The sequence below is a fragment of the Fringilla coelebs genome, assembly GCF_963513975.1.
Source record: "Fringilla coelebs genome assembly, chromosome: 13".
Lineage (NCBI taxonomy): Eukaryota > Metazoa > Chordata > Aves > Passeriformes > Fringillidae > Fringilla > Fringilla coelebs.
The window spans coordinates 16,729,533-16,748,401 of record NC_140039.1 but is presented as its reverse complement, the minus strand read 5'-3'; the positions used below and the strand labels follow the sequence as shown (position 1 = coordinate 16,748,401).

Below are 18,869 nucleotides of genomic sequence, written 5' to 3'. Positions count from 1 at the left end.
TCCACTTGGACTGATCAGAGAGGGCTTTATTTCCAGCGTGCAGAGTTGCCTGGGTGTTCTGTGAGATCAGAGTGTGCTGCAGGGGGAGGAGGGGGCCGAGCTGGCAGGGCTGACCACTGCCTGTGTCCTGGCTGCTCCAGCTGGGTGGGCTGTGCTGGCTCTGCTTCCTGGCTCCATGAAACTCTGCAGCCCATCTGAGGAGGCAGAGCTTCACATCAGTCCTTCTGCTGAGAGCTTTCCTGGTGACAGCACAGCTCATGCCCTGGGTGGCTGGGGAGGAGCAGCCAGCAGTGGGTACAGGACAGCAGTGGTTCTTTTTGGGAAAAGCCTCTAAAAACACTTGGGTACCATCACTGTGTGAGAGCAGGAGGTGATGCAGCCCCTCAGTGTGGGTGGAAAGCAGCATCAAGTGCAGGAGAAGCTGGAGTGAACCCCCATGCCTGGGCCACAAAAATCTGCACGTTGGTTTTTAAAAAACTTTTCCCCCCCTCTTTGCCTGACTAATTTTAACCAATGCACAAATATTCCTTGGTGCCACCTCTCAGCAAGCATGTTTTGGGGGGAGATCAGTCCTTCCTGATTAACTGTTAATAAGAGCCAGCAGAGAGTGGCTGAGCAAACAGAGTGGGAGAGGGTTGTGTGCCCTGTCCCCACCATTAATGATTGACTGGGCAGGGCTGTGCCAGTGCTGCCACCATGGCCAAGGCTCTCTCAGGGTGGGCTCTGCAAAGGGGGGATGCCAGCTGTGTGCTGGAATTTCATCCTCAGCGCTCGGGGGTCCCCCATCCTGTGTGCAGTAATGCAGACATGGTGCTGCTGGGTAGTGGCAACCTGTTGTGCCAGGTTGTGCGTTAACTAAATTAATATTTCTGTTTAAAAAGTGATGTGGGAGCAGTGGAAAAATATTTTGGCTGGTTAAGGTCTCTGAGCTTACCAGGAACACTTGCAGATAGGATTGAAACCATTTGAATGCCAGAGAGAGCAGAGCACGTTACAATTCTGTGTTCTTTGAGAAAACTTGAAATACAGATTATTCAGTATTATTGAATGGTTGACCTTGGAAGTTTTCTAAAACCATGGAAATCTTGAACAGTATTTGAGGAATTTCTGAATTATCTCTCTCTCTTCTCTCTGCACTCAACTTCTAACCCACAGCTGGATTTTGCAAAGTCATGTGGTGGGAGGGTTTGGTTGCTAGCAGTCCAACATGCTGCTGTGGGTCTTCCCAAACATCTGAAAAAAAGCCAAAGGTTTAACATGGTTTATCTGCTGTGAGTACTGGTGAAGAATTGCACAACTTTCAGAAGAAAATATTTGCTTTGTAAAAGGAGCCATTTTTGAAACTGTAAATAGGACTGAATGCTGATTTATCAATGTAGCTTATTATTGTTAATGGAGGCTGAGCAGTTCTAAGGTAGATATGTGTAGTAAATTACACAGTTATTAATCCTCAATAAATTGGTTTAATATGTTGAGTACACAGTGGGGAACCTTAATTGAAAATGTTAGTAAAGAAGTCATGGCCTTTATTGATTTACCAAAGAAAAACAGCAGTGATGGAAGCAGGAGCAATTTGTTTGGTATTTTGTTTGAGCTGGGCTATCCAGCCCTTGCTCCAGTGGTTCAAGAGGCTGCTTTGCTTTGTGGGTGCAAAATCATCAAGGAAGAATTTACTATCAAATTAGAAAAAGGTGAGTTTGGTCATATACAGTCAAGCAACCAACTCGCAGGCTTTTGGTTTTAGGGCTATGTCTTTCTCATGGCAGTAGTCTGCACTTTAATTAAAGCAATAAACCCAGAACAAACCCTCTAGGTGTCAGGGCAGATGATGGGTGGAGTTTTGTTTGCGGGTTAAAAAACCCTCTACATCCTGCTTTTCCTTCCAACTGCTTACCTGTCACAGGTGGCAAAGCAGGATTGCTTTACTTGAAATTAAATACAGTTATTCTTATTTAGATGCTCATGCCTCCTTTGAAATGTGTTTTTTCTTTGATGCAATCCTTGGAGCTGATGCCTCAGTGTGTTTTGGAGAGGATTGTTCTCCTTCAGGCAGTGCAGCTTAATAGAAGAGGCAAATGCAGAGAAGGATTGCTGCAATTAAATCCTGCCCTGAGCCCTGCAGCATCCCCTGTTCCCTGCACACAATGCTGCCTTTGGCTGGGGGCAGAGGAGCCTGTGGCCCCAGCAGGAGGGTGTGCAGCCTCAGGGGCTGCAGGCTGTGTGCCTGTGGCTAGTGCTCTTCTCAGAAACAGAAAGAGCATTGTTGAATACCTTGTCATTCCTGCTTCCTCTGCCCTGTGTTGGTTTGAATGCCCGAGCTGCTGGGCAGGGCTGTCCATGTGTCCAGGGAACAGAGGGGCCTGGGGGTCTCACTGCAGGGACAGGGGCTCACACTGACACCACTGCATGACTTTCAAATGACTTCACTTCTTGAAACCTCACTTCACTTTTTTTTGGAACAATTGGAGCAATTTTTTTGGAGCAATTGAAACGCTAAGAAAGCTTTTTGAGGATCAAGCTCTGGTGAAATGAGTATCCTTGTGTCCCTTCTGATGATGCAGAGTCATAGCATGAGGTCCATGAGCACCTGAGTTACCCAGGTGATTTCTGCATGTGTTATGGAGTATTTGCATATATGTGTGATTATGTAGATTAAATTGCATCTAGGCGTTCTGTCTTAGGAAATATAAAAGGGGTGTTTGGAGGAGATGATCTTTCAAGAAAAGTAAAAGAAAAAAAGCAGACAAGAACACCACTCGAGTTTTGCTAAGGTTGTTAAAATAGGAGGAAATGGGATCCTAGGTTTTGTCAAAACACTTTTGTGTAAGCCAAACAGGGCCTAAAATAACCTGACACTGCCCTGCTGAAGGAGACAAATAAGCCTGTAAAAATCCTTGGTGTGGGAGATGTGGAAGCCCCAGCAGCCTTGCAGTGTTACCCAGTGCTCCTGCAGAGGATTCCTGCCTTTCCTCAGCCCTGAGAGTGTGCCTGCTCATCCTGTGCTGCCTCTTGGAGTCTGGCAGTCCACAGTGGCAGAGATATTCACATTTACAGCCCTGTGTGAGCTGCCCAGCTGTGGTGGGCAGGCACCTCTGTGAGGCCAGATGTGTGATCTGTGCGCACCCAAAGCTGTGAGTGCAGAGTGGCAGAGCAGAGCAAGGGCCAAGGCTGACAGTGTGTCCCTGGAAGTCACTTGAAGGTAAGGTCATTCCCAAGTTTCTCAAATCATACCAACCATATGCTAAATTCAGTTGTAGTCTGGCACAATACTTCTCAGTGATGTGGTTTTAATTAGTGTTCTTTGCATTAATGGCTGCATGATCCGTGTGGTATCAATTCTTTGGGGATCATGCTGCAGGAATTTCCTTTAGCCTGTATCACTGCTCATGACTGAGAGTGATTCATGGTGCAGTTCTCTTGGTGTCTGGATGACCTCTCAAAGTTTGTCTTCACTGTCAAATTAGCTCATATTATGGCTTGAGTGCTGCCCTTAAGTTGACTCCCCCCTGCACATAAAGCCCCTTATATGAGCAGGCTGTTAACCCAAGCCAATGTGATGCTGCTGCTGCTAATTTGAGCAAGGACATAAGTAAAGCCTGAGTGAGCACATCATCTGAGCTGCTAACAGAACCCTCAGTGGTGGGGCACAGCTTCACCCATGTGGGTGCTGTGTCCTGCAGAGTCCCCTTCTCTCCAAAACACTCAGAGCAGCAATCTGAGGCATCTGCCTCGCTGATGTCCTGTGTTTTGGTGCTCTTCCCTCCTTCTAGGAGGGAGCTCTTTCCCATGCTTGGTGTGGGCTATTTCTGGGCTCCATTTCAGTCTCTTTGAGCTGGATGCTTTGCACTTGTAGGCAGCACCCTGTACCTGGGGTACCTGGGGTACCCTGTTACAGAAATCACAAGGGGCTTAGCTTGGGGCACATGGCTGAAAAGCTGCCTGGTGAAAAAGGACCAGGAGGTGCAGGATGCCAGCTGTCTGAACATGAGCTAGCGAATGCCCAGGTGACCAAGGAGGCCAGTGGCACCCTGGCTTGTACCAGCAATGGTGTGGCCAGCAGGACTGGGCCAGTGATCATCTTCAGCACTGGTGAGGCTGTGCAGTGACTCCTGGGTTCAGTTCTGGGCCCCCACTACAGGACACACAGTCAGGAGCTGCAGCGTGTCCAGAGGGAGGGTCTGGAGCACAGCTCTAATGAGAAGGGGCTGCAGTAGCTGTTTGGCTGCTCTTGCCTCCTGGGAGTAGACTTTGCACTTCTCCTGTGCACAGCAATCAAAAATGGACTAAAGCTCCTCCTTTCTGCCCATACAACCACCTGAATCTGTGCAATCTCTGATGGCTTTGTGCTTCAGCAGTAATGCTCCCCTGTCACTGCTTCCAAGGACACTGCCATCTCCCTGGCACCTCACAAGCTTGTTTAAAAGAGACATCTGAGTGTGCTTTCTTCCTGCACAGCTGTACACTTGTAGCATGGGCAGTGTGCTCCCTCCCTTGCTCCCCTGGCCCCCATCCCAAGCTAATTCAGCTGCAGCCATGCTTTTCATACCCACTCAAGTGTGCATGGGGCCTCCATTCCCGGGCTGTAAAGCCATCTACAAACATGTGGGAAGAGGATGGTGCCTATTCAGTGAGCTGCAGACTAGGCAGCTATCTTTCGACAGATGAGCCAGAGGAATTTCTACTGCAGGGCTCAATTGTTCTGGGCCCTCAGCTCCCTTTTGTGCAGGAGCAATGAAAAGTTGTGTTATGACAACGGTTGACAAAGTGTTTAATGAAAGCCACAGTTGGCAGTGACAGAATTTCAAGCCATCCTCCTTTTCTTCAATGCCTGTCATCAAAAGGTGCAGAAACATTTTTGACATAATCTTCTGCACTGACAGATAAATGGTTTTGATGTAAGGGTTGGAAACTTTCACCTTGCAGAAGAGAATTCAGCCATCATCGTGGTGGACAGAGACCAGGAGCCATGTATGTCTCTGTTCCTTTGTCTGGTTTTCAGCACAGAGGTAGGTGGCTTTTCTCTGCACTGGTCAAGGTCCCAAAGCAGAGCCAAAACTTGGACAAAAACTCCTGATCTACCCTGCACCTTGCCCAGGGGGGCAGGGTTGGCCTCTCACAGGTCAGAGAACTGCCTGATCCCTCCTCACTAGTAAGGACTCTTTCTGTGACAGCATTGTTTCTTTTGGGAGGAAGTTTGAGCAGACCCAGTTATTTAACAGGACTTTCACTTCAGTCTCTGCAGAGTTCAGTGATCCACAGTGCCACTTTCATTATGCCAACTGAAGGCAAACGCTGCTTTCTTATTTAGAGACTGGAATAACTGAAAAGACAAAACAGGGCCCTTCCCATATTGATTTTACAGGCTCTCAGTTCCTGATCGTGGGCATCTTAGTGACAGGAGGGGAAAACCCTACATTGTTGGATTAGCCAGTACAAGGAAGACTTGAAGTCTGAATGGATAAATAATATGCAGAGCACTTTTCTTGCCAGTAAATCAGAGTAAAGTCTAAAAACATTTACCAGCTTTTCCTTTTCTATAGAAGCTGATATGGAAAAAAGCAATCTGAATGTTTGGGGTTGCTCAGGTTGGTGGTTCTGCTCTTTCTCCTCTGCCAGCTGTAGAACTTCTGACCTTTGTAGGATGCCTCCCTGAACTCACAGCACAGGCTCTTGAATTTAGGTGACTTCTGTTTTCTTTCCACAGTTGCCTTGGAGGGATCAAAATATCCTTCCATGAGTAATTCAACATACCCATGCAGAGGAGCAGGGCACTGAGCAGTTTGTGGGCAGTCCCACTTTTGGGCTCTGCTAACCTCAGGTTTAGGTGCCAGGAAATGGGCAGAAAGCCATGGGCTCTTGGAACTGGCATAAAACAATGGAGGTGAGGCTTTATAAACTGGCTTTGAAGAGATGCTCAGGGTGAGAGATACCTCAGAGGGTTGGGCAGGTGCTGGTTTGGGAAGGGGCAGAGTTTTGGTGTTGGGAGTTGAGAGCTCTCTCTCTTTGAGGAAGACATTTTGGAAAACTGATGGCAGAAACATTTGTGTGATGATTCACTGGGCAACTGTGGCATCATCCCAAGGGCTCCTCGAGAAGGAATTCATTCTGTGCTGCAGAGGAACAGCAAATGTGCCAGCTTTCAGTGATGGGACAGCTGTGCCCCAGGCTTGGCATCTCCAGCCAGCCTGCTCTGCTGGTCTGCTCAGTTCAGAGAGGCCAGCCTGGTGGGGACATTAAAGCCCTGCAGTGCTTCATTCACTGCTGGACATTGGGGACCCACACTTAGGGGTGGGAGAGCATCCTGTGCACCCATGACCTCAAGTTTTGAGCTCCCTTCTTTATTTGCATTACTGGAGCCCAACCAAGATTGAGGCCTCATTTCATCAGCATCAGGCAAACCAAGACAATACCTGCCTCAATTTTATTTACAGTCTAAATAGACAAGACAGACAAAGGGTGGCTGTGGAAACAAAAGCTCTGGAGAGGTGATGTGACATGACCCGGTCACACAGCAGGAGATGAAGAGAGCGAGGAATAGACAGAGGTTTCCTGACTCCCAGTCCCAGTGATCTATCTATTGAAACATGTTAATTCTTTCTCTCACTTAAATGCTGTGACTGGCATGCCCCATACTGCCTGGTGAGGGGATCGGAGTTCTGGGAAATGCATCCTTTGACTGCTAATGTTTCAGGCTAGAAATTCTTGGGTATTTTAATATAAGTTAAAATACAGCTAGTGCAAGAAACTCAGTAAACTTTATTTTGGCGCATCTGTGTAATTTCAGGTCTCCTGTTTATTTTGTACCGACTCTATTTCTAGGTTTCATTTCCCCACTGATTTTTGAGCAGTGTAGTGTACATTTAGTGAGGATACTTGGTGGTTGGGGTGAGTAGTGTGGGGAGAACTGAAGACTTTGGTGTTCAAGAGGATGGAGTTCCCCTGAATTTCTGCAGCAGATGTAGGGAATTCTTTCTGTTGCTGGTGCAGCAAAATATCTCTGTGCTATCGGAAGAGCCAGCTACTTGTGCAGTGACTTTGATGTTCAAATGTCCTGAATGGCAGCAGCAAGAATCAGAAAGTCATTTTGGGTGATGTTAAACTGTGGCCGTGAAATCCTTTAATTTGTTAAGATCTTTGTTTTTTCACTTATGAACTTTGGAGGTTCATGACAGCATCACTCAGTGCTTGAGCACAGGCTAAGCCAGGGATCTGGTCCCTCTGGCAAGTGCAGGGAGGATGACTTGTGGTGCATGTGTTCTTGTTCCTTGCTTCATAAAACAGCCTCAGCCTATTGCAGAGGAATGTGTTCAGGAGAAATACATTACCTGAAAAATGGGAAGTTTGGCTGCAGTAAAAGGCATAGAAATACATGAAAACAGATGGATTCATGCACCATCATGTCTGGCTGTATTTCCCCCTTTTAGTTTGTCATTTGTATTTCTGTGTTGGCTTTATTGTGCTGAGCCTGTAGGACATTACCTGTTGTATTTTCTCTTTTTGCCTGTAGATCAGGCAGGGGCAAGCTCCAACCTGATCTTACTGTGTGGTTAAAAAAAAAAAAAAGTAGTAATGTAATCTGTGGGCAAATTGCACTTTAATTCGTAATTGTGCTATGAATATGGACTTGGCTTTCAAACACTCTCTGAGTTTAAACTGCAGTTTGACTTTTATTTAGATAAATGCCTTTGAGTTCATAGTGAAATGGATATCTGCTGTAGGCTGGTATTGATTTAAAGGTCTCTTGAGTGTTTTAAAAGACAGTAGGGGCTTACAGGACAGCATATTTTAAACTGAGATGCTTGGTTAGGTTTTACACTCCTCTATAACTTCAGCTCTAGGCTCTGTTAAGAGCCAGCCTGTGTTGCTGATTTGTGGAGCATTCTTCCACAGCAGGTATTGGCAAAAAATTGGAACATTTTGGGCAAGATGCAAGGAGCTGCCTTCAGAGCTGAAATGATGGGGAGTGGTGTGATGTGAGAGCCATCAAATGATTCCCTCGTGCAGAGGAACGCTTTGAGGACTTCCCATAAATGCATTACAAGAGGGCAGGTGATCAATATCTGCTTTTTAGCTTGAAAGAGGTGTTTATCACTTCCTGCAAAGTTGGTAAGCTTTGTAGTCTTTCAAGTCTTGGTGTTTGCAAGGCTGCTATGAGCCTGGATTTCTCTCTGCATTGCCACGGAGTGCAGTGTGAGCACTTCAGGAGGTATTTTCATATTTTCCATCAGGGCTCTTCTGTCAGCTGCCTTGACTTTTGTGTGCCTGAGCTCTTGGGTCATGGAGCGTTGGTAGAAGTTGAGTAGGTGCCTTGGTGACTTAGATCCTGTTTGGGTTCCAGACCTGCTTTCTTTCTGTGGGCACAGTTTTAAAGCAAAGAAAAACCCAAACCAGGGAAGATTGGCCAGTTTTCTAGTCAGACTGGCTTGGTGGTGTGAATAAGCAGCTCAATGTTTGAGGGCTTATCTAAAATCAGGCCATGAATCTTTTGGGTTGTGTTCAGAGGTGCAGTAAGAGGGTGTAACCTCCCTGCAGAGGAGGCAGGAGGGTTGAATTTTACCCAGGGTAATATCCGAGAGCAGGGTGTGGAGCAAAATAAAATTAAAGAAGTCCCCCTCACAATTTCCTTACAATTTACTGCGGTTGCTTTTCTGCTACCACCCATCAATTTGCCTCCTCCCTCTTCAGATTACACTCTCACAGAAACATGCCAGCACTGCATACAGAATGGTAATTAAAACACTTGTTACTTTCTGCATCATTAGTCACTCGGTCCTAATTGATCTGGTTAGTCCCTGGCTGCAGGTTTGACCTGTCCTGTGTGGTGTGCTGAGAGTGCACATCTTGGAGGGAAGGCTCTGCTCTTGCACTGTGTGATGCTGCAGCAGAGCATGGCAAAGCTCTTGCTTGTGGTTTCTGGAGTTGGCACTTAATTTGCATTATTTTCCCTGTTTGCTGTCCCTAGCAATTCCTGCAGTGTGTTCCTTCCTGCAGCATGTTGAGCTCTAGGTGTGTTTCCAGTCAGGGATGTCCTGTGAGGCAGGTCTGCTCTCCCACCAGGCTGCTTTCAGATAATGCAGCACAACCCAATTGTCATCCATTGGTGCTAGAATATGATTTAGGTTTAGATTTGGGCTGTTGGATAGTTGGAAAGTGTTGGCTGGGGCTATTGAAGAGCAAAGTGTGTGCTACTGTGTGGCTTAAAAGCTGTATTCACTGATTAAAAAAAAAACATTTAGTGATAGACTGATATCATCTTGTTAGAAAGTGTAGAATATATTGTGTTTACACATAGCAAGTGTACATATGTGTATTTTGTGTGTAACACATAGTGGTATAAAAAAAAATCCTGTGTGAACATAGCTATAAAATATTGAGTGGAAGGTTTGTTGATTGTTTCAATTCAGACTTTAATTTGTCAGGAAACATCCTATTCATCTGTGATTAGTTTTGTGGTTGGAAATAATCAATAGTAGAATAATAAATGTAATTGAGTGAAATGAAGACAAATTAAAACCACACTAATCTAATGCAAAAGAGGAAGAAGCTTGGGGTGAGCTAGATAAGATTTTTGTCATGGAACTAAACTCACTCATGTATTCAGCAGAAAAGTGCTGCTCTCCTGTTTAAGTTCTCTTTAAAAAAAACCCAAAACCCAAACCCTCCCAGTGCAACCCAGAATAATTAAGATGACTCTATTTTGCTGAGCAGGGTGACTGTATTTTGCTGATCCCACTGTCTTTTGTTTTAACAGAAACCTGAGCTACAACAAGTTGGCAGAGATTGATCCTTCTGTCTTTGCAGAGCTGTCGAACCTGCAGGAAGTGTAAGTATTCCTTCAAAGGTTTTAATTGTGTTTTGCCAGGGCTGCTTGTGGGCTGTGAGGAAATTATATCTACTTTCCTAAGACAGCACCTTCCTTTAGCTAAGTTGAATGAGCAGGTCTGACTTGGTGAGGAGGTTTTTTCCCTCCATGTTGTATCTGGGCTGCTTTTTTTAAACTAATCAATGAGCAGAACACAACGTCCCAATTAAAACAGCAGAGCTGTTATTGGAAATCATTGGAGTTTGCCTCCCTGGGTGTTGTGCAATGCTTGGAGGCAGCAGTTCAGCACACCTGAGCACACACACAAAGCTCCTTGCTGAAAGCATAACCCTGCAGCAAGGCACAGCAGCCTGGATTGTGACACCTGATGCCAACCTAGCCCAAATCTCCCAGGAAACAAAGGTGTAGTGTAGTGGATAACAAAGCACTTAACTGTGCCTCCTCCTCTCTGACATTTGTGCTCCTTTTGGAACCAGAGCAAACTCTGTTGGAAATCTTGCTAGAAGAGGCCAAAGGAGCAGAGCTGTCTTCTGCTCTGGTGGGGAGCAGAGGAGCTGGTGAGGGTCTGAGTGGCTGTGCCAGCTCCTCCTGGCTAGTAAAACAAACCTATTTCAGGGAACTGCAGGTTTTCCAAGCTCCTGATCTCAGCAGTTTCACTCAGAGAGGGGCTGCACTGTCAGCCCTCCACAGGGATTCCTGGAGTTCTGATTTTGGGGTTTAAAAACAAAAGTGACTGAGATTGCAGGCAGTGGGCTGAGGTAATGAGCTGTGTTTGCCTGGTGAATCGCTGGCATACTTGAGGTTTGGGCTCTGTTTGAAGAGCTACTGGTGCCTCATGGGAAACTGAAAAAACATTTCCTTTCAGAAACAATACTCTGCTCTATCAAGCATTTTCTCTTGTCCTCTGTCTGTTTTCATTAAGTGTTGGCACTCATGGAGGGGCCAGATCCTGTGATTCTTAAACAGGCAAAAAGTGGATTTCTCCCTGACTGATGCCTGCTGGACTGGACTGTGGAGATTGGTGTAGCATCTCTCCCCTGGCTCCTCTGTTTACATGAATAGTAGGGACTTGCTGGGAATCATGACTAAGTGAGGAATGTATATCAGAAGTGACTGCAGTGCTCTGAGATCAGCTCTGCACCATCTTCAGAGAGAAAGTGATGTGGCCCAGCAGAGCGCTGCCTGCAGGATCTGTTTTCTCAGCTTCTCTTTTCACTGTGGAAAGCCTTAAATTGCTCTGTGCTTAAAGAAGAGAATTGCAGCCCTGATTTAGAATTATCCCAACATGACTGTGGCTTAGCAGTAGCTTTTATTCATGGAAGTGCCTGAAGGTGTGTGACTTCAGGGAGCACAGGGTGGGAAATTGGGAAATGTGTGTGGCTTCTGATTGCTCAGGGAGGGAATTCCCTTGAGCAAAGTGCTGCAAGCCCTGCACTGAGCAGTTCCATGCTGTGAAAAGGTGTCAGGCTTTCTGGGGAGATAAGTAGTGCAGCCACAGTGTCATGGGTAGATAAGAGCTGCTTTCTGTGTCAGAAAGACAGGGTTAGGGAACAGGGAGAGAGCAGGAGGGAGAGGGAGCAGTCAGAAATGGGAGACTGGAGGGGAGGCAGAGGTCTGGAGCAGAGCCTGGAAGGCAGGCTCTGGGAAGTCTGAGGGAGAAGCTCTATTAAAAGCCCTATCTACTAATCTTGGTTGCTTTTGAATAACAGCTAAACCACAGACCACTGAAATAAACTTCATTTCACAAGGAGAACCACATCTATATTGCCAGAGCATCTTCTTTCTGAGGGTTTTTTTTTTTTTAAAGCACTTGACAAACATTCATGAAATAAGCATCATGCTGTGGCATGTCTCGAGAGCAAGTCAGTGTTTCTCTGTGCATGCTGTGCTGGGCAAACCAAGGCACCCTCAGGGAAAGAGATTGCCCCAAATAATAGATGCATTGATAAGACCTGAACCTCCCATGATGCTTCAAACGTGCTGTCTGTGGTTCCTGAGCATTACACAAGGCTTAAAGCTGTGTGTGTGTCTCTCCATGGGAATAATTAGTGTGGTATATTTTGAAAACATTTTGTTTTCCCTTGATTTAAAGAAAATATCTGCAGACCAGAAGATTTAAACTTCAGACCTTACCTTCGATGCTCTGCTTTGCTTTACTGAGATTGTGATAAAGTCAGAGCAGAATTTACCCTAGACTTCTCCCTGAGTTTAGGCAGTTGTTTGTGTGCTTTGTTTTGGTGGCATTTATGAGAAGCTTTTAGAAAAGTTTTAAGTCTGTACAGGATGAAATTTAGTGGCTCAAAGTGATGCCAAACCCTGTGATCCAACTTGCTCTGAAATAAGGGGTAGAGGCTCAGGGTAGGGGCTGGACTGGGACATCATTTCCCTTCAGGACACTTTATCATTCTCTCATCCCCTTTGGTGCCTTCATCTGGTGACAGTCCCCTGGTGTCCATCCATTCTCATTCCATGGAGGGATGGAGGGATGGAGGGATGGAGGGATGGAGGGATGGAGGGATGGAGGGATGGAGGGATGGAGGGATGGAGGGATGGAGGGATGGATGGATGGATGGATGGATGGATGGATGGATGGATGGATGGATGGATGGATGGATGGAGGGTGCTGCTGTGGGCTGGGCCCTGTGCTCCTTTCTGGGCTTTCCTCAGGTCATGTGGATCACTGAATCCACCAAACTGATGGTTTTGTGGCTGTCAGGCTTTCCAGGCTCATTGGTAGCAAAGAAAGTAGTAACCACATAAAATTCCTCTCCAAACAGCTCCCCTTTTCTTTTCTAAAGTGCCTTTCACTGAAAGCTCTGGAGAGCTGTGCTATTTTTGAGCAGGCTCCATTTCAGCTTGACACCAGCCTGGCAACTGGACTGTAAATATTTTATATGGGTGGCCCCCCCTCCTCCTGTGCCTCAGCATCCAGAGGGTTTGTGTCATCAAAGGTGAGGGCTGGGGAAGGAGACTGAAAGTTTTTTAAGTTGTTCAGCCCAGCTGCTCTGTTTTGAGGGTTTTTTTTTTCCCCCTCTTTTTTTATTTTTTATTTTTCAATTCCTTTACATAGGGAAAAAGGAAAGATGAGTGGGAAATCCCAGGCAAATACACAGCTTGGCTGTCTCCTCTGTGTCAGCAAATGGTGCCTGTGAGCCAAGAGAGAAAATGAGGTGGAAGAACCACTTCTGACTGATTCCTGCCATGGCAGGAGGCTGATATATGAATATCACACTTATGTCAGAGGAGGGTTTGACCAGTTCTTAGATGCTGGTTGGTGTCAGAGCTGCTTTACCAGAGCTGACCCAGGCTCCTTCTTCTCCTGGAGATGCTTAGTTAGATGTTAATGAAAACACGCTCAAATAAGCATTTTAATGCTCTTTCCAGCTTGCTCTGTACCTTTGGAAGCTCTAGACCATGTTGTAATATGAGCAACAGTGAGCTTTTAGTTGCAGAGTGGAGCTCCTTGCTGAATTGCAATGCATCTGGCTCTTTTCCCTTACATTTTAAGGCATGGGTATAATGTCAGAGGCAGAGGAAAGCTTTTATCCCAGCAGTGCTTGGAACTCCTCGTGAAATCAAATATCTTGCCTCCTCTCAGAGGAGCCAGAAGGGAAGTTCTGGGATAAATGTGCCACTGCCCTCTCCCACCTGCCAAAAATAGTGCTAAAAGGAAAGAAGAGGGGAAAAAAACCCAACATAATTTAAGATTGCCCCTACTCATGCCTGTGGCTTAGCAACCCTCAGCTGTGCAGCTCTGGGATGCTGTGCTTTGCACCCAAATTGGGACCTGGTCAGGATTTTCTGCAGAAGGGGAGCACTTGGAATGACCCAGAGGCTGTGCCTGGAGCAGCAGGGATGGAGCAGGGGTGCTCTGGGGTCCTGGGGAGCCTGCCCAGGGCTGGGCTGTGCCTGATGGAGCAGGGGTGCTCTGGGGTGCTGGGGAGCCTGCCCAGGGCTGGGCTGTGATCACTGCAGCAGGGATGGAGCAGGGGTGCTCTGGGGTCCTGGGGAGCCTGCCCAGGGCTGGGCTGTGCCTGGAGCAGCAGGGATGGAGCAGGGGTGCTCTGGGGGTCCTGGGGAGCCTGCCCAGGGCTGGGCTGTGTCTGGAGCAGCAGGAATGGAGCAGGGGTGCTCTGGGGTGCTGGGGAGCCTGCCCAGGGCTGGACTGTGTCTGGAGCAGCAGGGATGGAGCAGGGGTGCTCTGGCGTGCTGGGGAGCCTGCCCAGGGCTGGGCTGTGATCACTGCAGCAGTGATGGAGCAGGGGGGCTCTGGGGTCCTGGGGAGCCTGCCCAGGGCTGGGCTGTGATCACTGCAGCGGGAGGGGGGAGTGGGCAAGAAGACTGAGAAATTAGGTAATTTTCAAGCGGCCAGACGAGCGACTGTTACAGTAATTAATTGACTAATTCACCGTACAAACAAGGGCTCTTTAAAGCAAGGAAGAGCCAGTCACATGGCAAGGATCTGCTTTCAGTCAGAAAAACACTCGAAGCATTAGGCCCTGGCAGGGGACGTGTCTGTGCTGGTGCTGCCATGAGCCAGGGGCTCTCTGTGCTCCCCAGCTGCCTGGAGCAGGGCCCCTGTGCCTGGTGACATTTCTGTGCCTGGTGACATTTCTGTGCCCAGCAGTGCTGTGCTGCTGCTGCCTTTGGGAGGGAATCCCTCTGGGATTTCCAGAGCTGGGCCTGTTGTGGAGAGGATGCCATGAGGCTGTGCCCCCAGGCCCTGACCTGGTGTGAGCAGGGGAAGGGGTTAATTTCCTGTTCTGAGCCATGGCACACATGGCCTTAAGGTGCAAAACCTGTCTCAGGTTTGACTCTGGAAACACAGGCTAGTGGAGGGCTGTGGAACGATGTTTTCCTGCCTGGCACTTTGGGGAGTGGGTGGCAGAGGGGGAAAAGCCCTGTTCTTATAAAGACAACAAAGTGGAACCAGTGATGGTGGCTCCTGTGTTACAGAGCAAGGTGTGGCAGCACAGGTCCAGAAAAACCCTTCACATGGAGGCTTCTGCCCCAGTGCCAGCCCTCCCCTGCTCCTCTGTGCCTGGGCACAGGCTGCTTGCCTTCAACCCTCCATTTCTGTTTCTTGCAGGAGGCTGGACCACAACGAGCTGAGTGCCATTCCCTCCCTGGGATCCGCTGCTGCCGGCATCCGCTCCCTGCACCTGTAAGTCACTGCCCCTCCTCTGCCTCGGGGCTCTCTCCAGGGAGGGTTTAGCTGCCTCTGAGAGTTTCATGGGTGTCGCACTCGTTCCTGCTGACTCTAGATTTTGCTTTTTGGCTTGTTAAGAAATTGAAGAATTAATTATCCTTAATTAAGAAACATCACCTGGAGTAGTGGGATTTGTGTGAGGTTGTGTGTGGTGCTTATGGTTAGTGGTAACTTATGTCAGTAAATTCCACAAGTTGAATAAAACATTTTTTGTCATCTGCCTTTGGGTTTCAACCATTAGGTCATACTTGTGCTATTAAATTTTACATTTTCTTTGTTGTTCTTTTTATTCCTGGCCCTGTTCTGATAATTTCTTCTTTCCTCTTAAAGGCAGAGACTGTTCATATCTTAATCTTTTAGGGAACTCATTCCAGACCTGTTTTTATGATTTCTTTCAACTTCTCTTTAACATTTTCTTTTGAGAGAGCAGTGATTGTAAAGCATGATCTGCAGAAGGTTTGAAGTTCCTAACTTTGGTAGTTTAGGTGACCACAGAAGCATCAGACACCTGAGAGCCCTTATGTATTAGCCCCCAAGGATCTTGGGTCCACGGTGCTGCTGAAGGGAATAAAACATTAAAATACCAAACTATTCAGTATCTAAAGAGTGTGGACTTCTAAAATAATTTTTTGCATGTGTCTGCTTGTACTGTGCACTGAGAAGGAATTTTGCTGAGGCATGCATGATACCTCCCAGGCTCCTGGGAACTCTGTATGGCTAATAGGGACTGGAGCAGTTCAGGTGGTGGCTTCCAGCCTGCAGGGCCCTGCAGTACACCTGCAGGCAGGTATCTGTGTCATCCATGGATTTGGTGCTTCTTGGGCTGGAAAATGCCTGTGACCACACCACCAGCTGATTGGCCTCTCTTGCTCAAAAGGCTCTGACTTTCTCTGAGGCTGTCTTTATCTGCTGACTTCCTGTGCTGCCACATTTGTGCTGTGCACCAGGCTTTGAAAAAGACCTTCAGAAATCTGATTTATGGATGGAAAGCTTGCACAGAATTTGCCATGCAGGGATATAGTTTTAGGCCCCCCAGATTGGCTTCTCTTTCTCATGAAGTCTGTAAATGCTCTGGGTTCCACAAGCCCCTGTTGTTATTTTTGCTATTAATTTAGCTGTTGGCAAAGAACCAAATCGCTGGAGCTTTGGGTTTTTTATTCCTGAAATGAAATGAGCAGTTTGGAAAGGGGGAATAATGACTTGTGGAAGGCAGTAGATTTACAGCTCCTCTGAAATTTCAGAGTGGTGCAGAAGGAAGGAGAAGCTACAAAGCCAAATGATAAAAGAATGGTATTCTGAACAAACCTGCTTAGTATCACTTTCCAGAAATCTGAATTGCTCTCCTCAGCTGCTGCACATAAATAACTCTGATAGCAGGATTTGTAATACTGCTGTCATACTTCTGCAAGAAGGGTCTCTTTGTTCAGCTTGTATTAGAGAATGCCACTTCTCTTCCCCCTTGCATTTCCTTTTAATTTTTATCAGAGATAAAAATAACCTGAAAGATGTTTTAAAGTACCTGCTCCAATCAATGTTGCTGACTCACATTGGAATGATTTGCTGAGGAAGTGAAGTTTTCTCCATCTTTGGGAGTCCTTAATTGGTTGGCTTCCTAAAAGATGGGCCTTTAGTTCAACCCTAGGTTAATGAGCTTGATAGGCAAATTGGTGGGTAAAGTTGTTTAGCCTTGTGTGATGTAAGGAATCAGATTGTATGGTCATTCTGGTTCCTTCTGGCCTTCCAATCTGTGAAGTAATAATTGGGGAGGCTGCCAAAGCAAACCCAGGGTGAAGACTCATAATGAAGACTTGTGTACTGAGAAACTGGTTTATGTTTAAGTGTATAGTGTTACAGTGTATTCTTAATGCTAAAGAAAAATAAATACATTTCCTTTTTTTTTTTCAGTGTTTAGAAATGTGTGAAGTGTGTTTACCTCACAAACCTCTGAAGTAGGTTTTGTATATTGCATGTGGTTAAGTATTTCCAAAGGACTGTTAATATATTATAAAAGCAAGGCTTGTATATTTGTCACTCAAAACATCCCTTCTGGATGAGTTATTTCATCTCCTACTCTTCCTAAACAGGGGAAAGCACTTTTTCTCATTTTGGGGCTGGGAGAAATGATACTGCCAAACTCCAATTTCCCATAAAGTTTGGTGGTTGTGTGGGGATTTTTTGGGGTTTTCCTTTCTTTTTTTTTTAATGAGCTTTGCTTTGCATTCCCTGCTTTTGGGTTTTCCTTACCTGTCTCCATCACCCAAAACTTGCCTGACCCCACATGTGTGAGGACCAAAGGCCAGTTAAATATATATGTGAGCATGTGAGAATCTGTTGAAGAGAGAATTCTCAAAGCTTTCTGGAAGCCTTTGGATGTCCCAGGCTGCAGCTGGATGCAGACATAACATATGTATCAGAAATGCTTTGTCCTGCTATGCTGCCATGAAGTTTGGTTCAGTTCAGTTATTCCTCGAAGAATCAGTTTGTTTGCCTTGCATGCTGAAAATATTGCCAAAGTCGTTCATTTCAGCAAGAGCAAACATAAGGGACTTGATAAGGCTTTTAATAGAACAGAAGGGAAAAATAATCTATGTAGGGGTTACCAAATAAAGACAGACATTAAATGCAAACATCTGTTAGTGCAAACAAAAGCCAGGAAATTCAGCTGGGAGGGGGAGAGACCGAGTCTGGATTCATTCCGAAATTACATCGGAATAGCTGCGAGGAGAACCTTGCCTGAAATTCCCACAGCATTTGTAATTTACTTACAGCTCCTAGACTTGGACATTTGGGAGTTGATGGCAGGATGTTTTCACTGACATGCCCTTGGCTGAGGATTTCCCATCCCAGTGCAGCTACAGTGTGTTAACTCTGAAGGCTCTCGAGGAGACCCTGTTACCTGATCTGGTGGGGAAAGGGGTGATGGAAGAAACCATTTATTTGCAGAATTTAGTCTGTTTATATCCAGCTTCCTCACTAACTTGCATGGAAGAACTCTTAGCCCTGCACTGGTCTATTATGGGTTTTCTACAAACCCCTGAGCAGGCACAAGCTCAGCCTTACTCTGGAGCCTGTCTACATTGCTGCTGCATATACCTACATGTGAGTAACTGCACCCTGGAGGGGTTTTGGGGCATTTGGACAGGATGATAGAGGTGGATCCTTGTCCTCTGCCCTGGCTCCAAGCCTGATTCAGTCAGCATCCTCTGCCACAGGCTGTTGGGCAGCTGTAGGGCTCAGTGGAGAGTGCTGGCCAGACCTCTGGAGCAAGCATGGTAAACAGACAACACTCTGCCACATCCTTAGCTGGCTGGGAATTAAGGAAGTTAACAGATTAAACACTTTCAAAGAACTTTCATTTCTTTCACTGTTAGTCTTTTAAGCCTCCATTGAGGAGCAAAGGGGACAGTGACCCACAGCAGTCAGCTGTGTGTTAGCAACAGGCAGAGCTGTTTGAGATGCTTTGGCCACATCATCTTGCTCTGAATAAGCACGGATAACAAGGAACTCAGAATAGGGATTTTTAGAGCAAAAGAGTGTGAAATAGGATTAGCTGATTCACAAGAAGATGCAATGACACTGCAGTGTATTTACTGGGGAAAGCGAAATCAATAGGACTACTCTGCTGCCAAACTGAGCAGAAAAGTCTCTTGAAGAAAATCAATCTTCTTTACAGACTCATTAATGTAAAGATCAATTCACATTAAACTGTAATTAAACAGAGAGCTAATAGGAGAAGGGTAAGTGATCTGCTGTGCCCCAGGCAAAATAGATCATGTAAAATTTGAAAAGCAAATACGTAGAGAATTGGAAGCTGGGAGTGGCAGGGAACATGCTAGG

General features: G+C 46.4%; 1 protein-coding gene across 1 annotated transcript in view; it reads left to right on the top strand.

Annotated features, from left to right (window-relative positions):
- Positions 1-18,869, top strand: part of LRIG1 (leucine rich repeats and immunoglobulin like domains 1) — a 90,437-nt gene that overhangs the window by 24,155 nt on the left and 47,413 nt on the right. The window contains exons 2-3 of the mRNA XM_084214623.1: positions 9,752-9,823; positions 14,913-14,987. Of these exons, the coding sequence (XP_084070749.1) occupies positions 9,752-9,823; positions 14,913-14,987 (147 nt within the window). The remainder of the gene's footprint in view (positions 1-9,751; positions 9,824-14,912; positions 14,988-18,869) is intronic.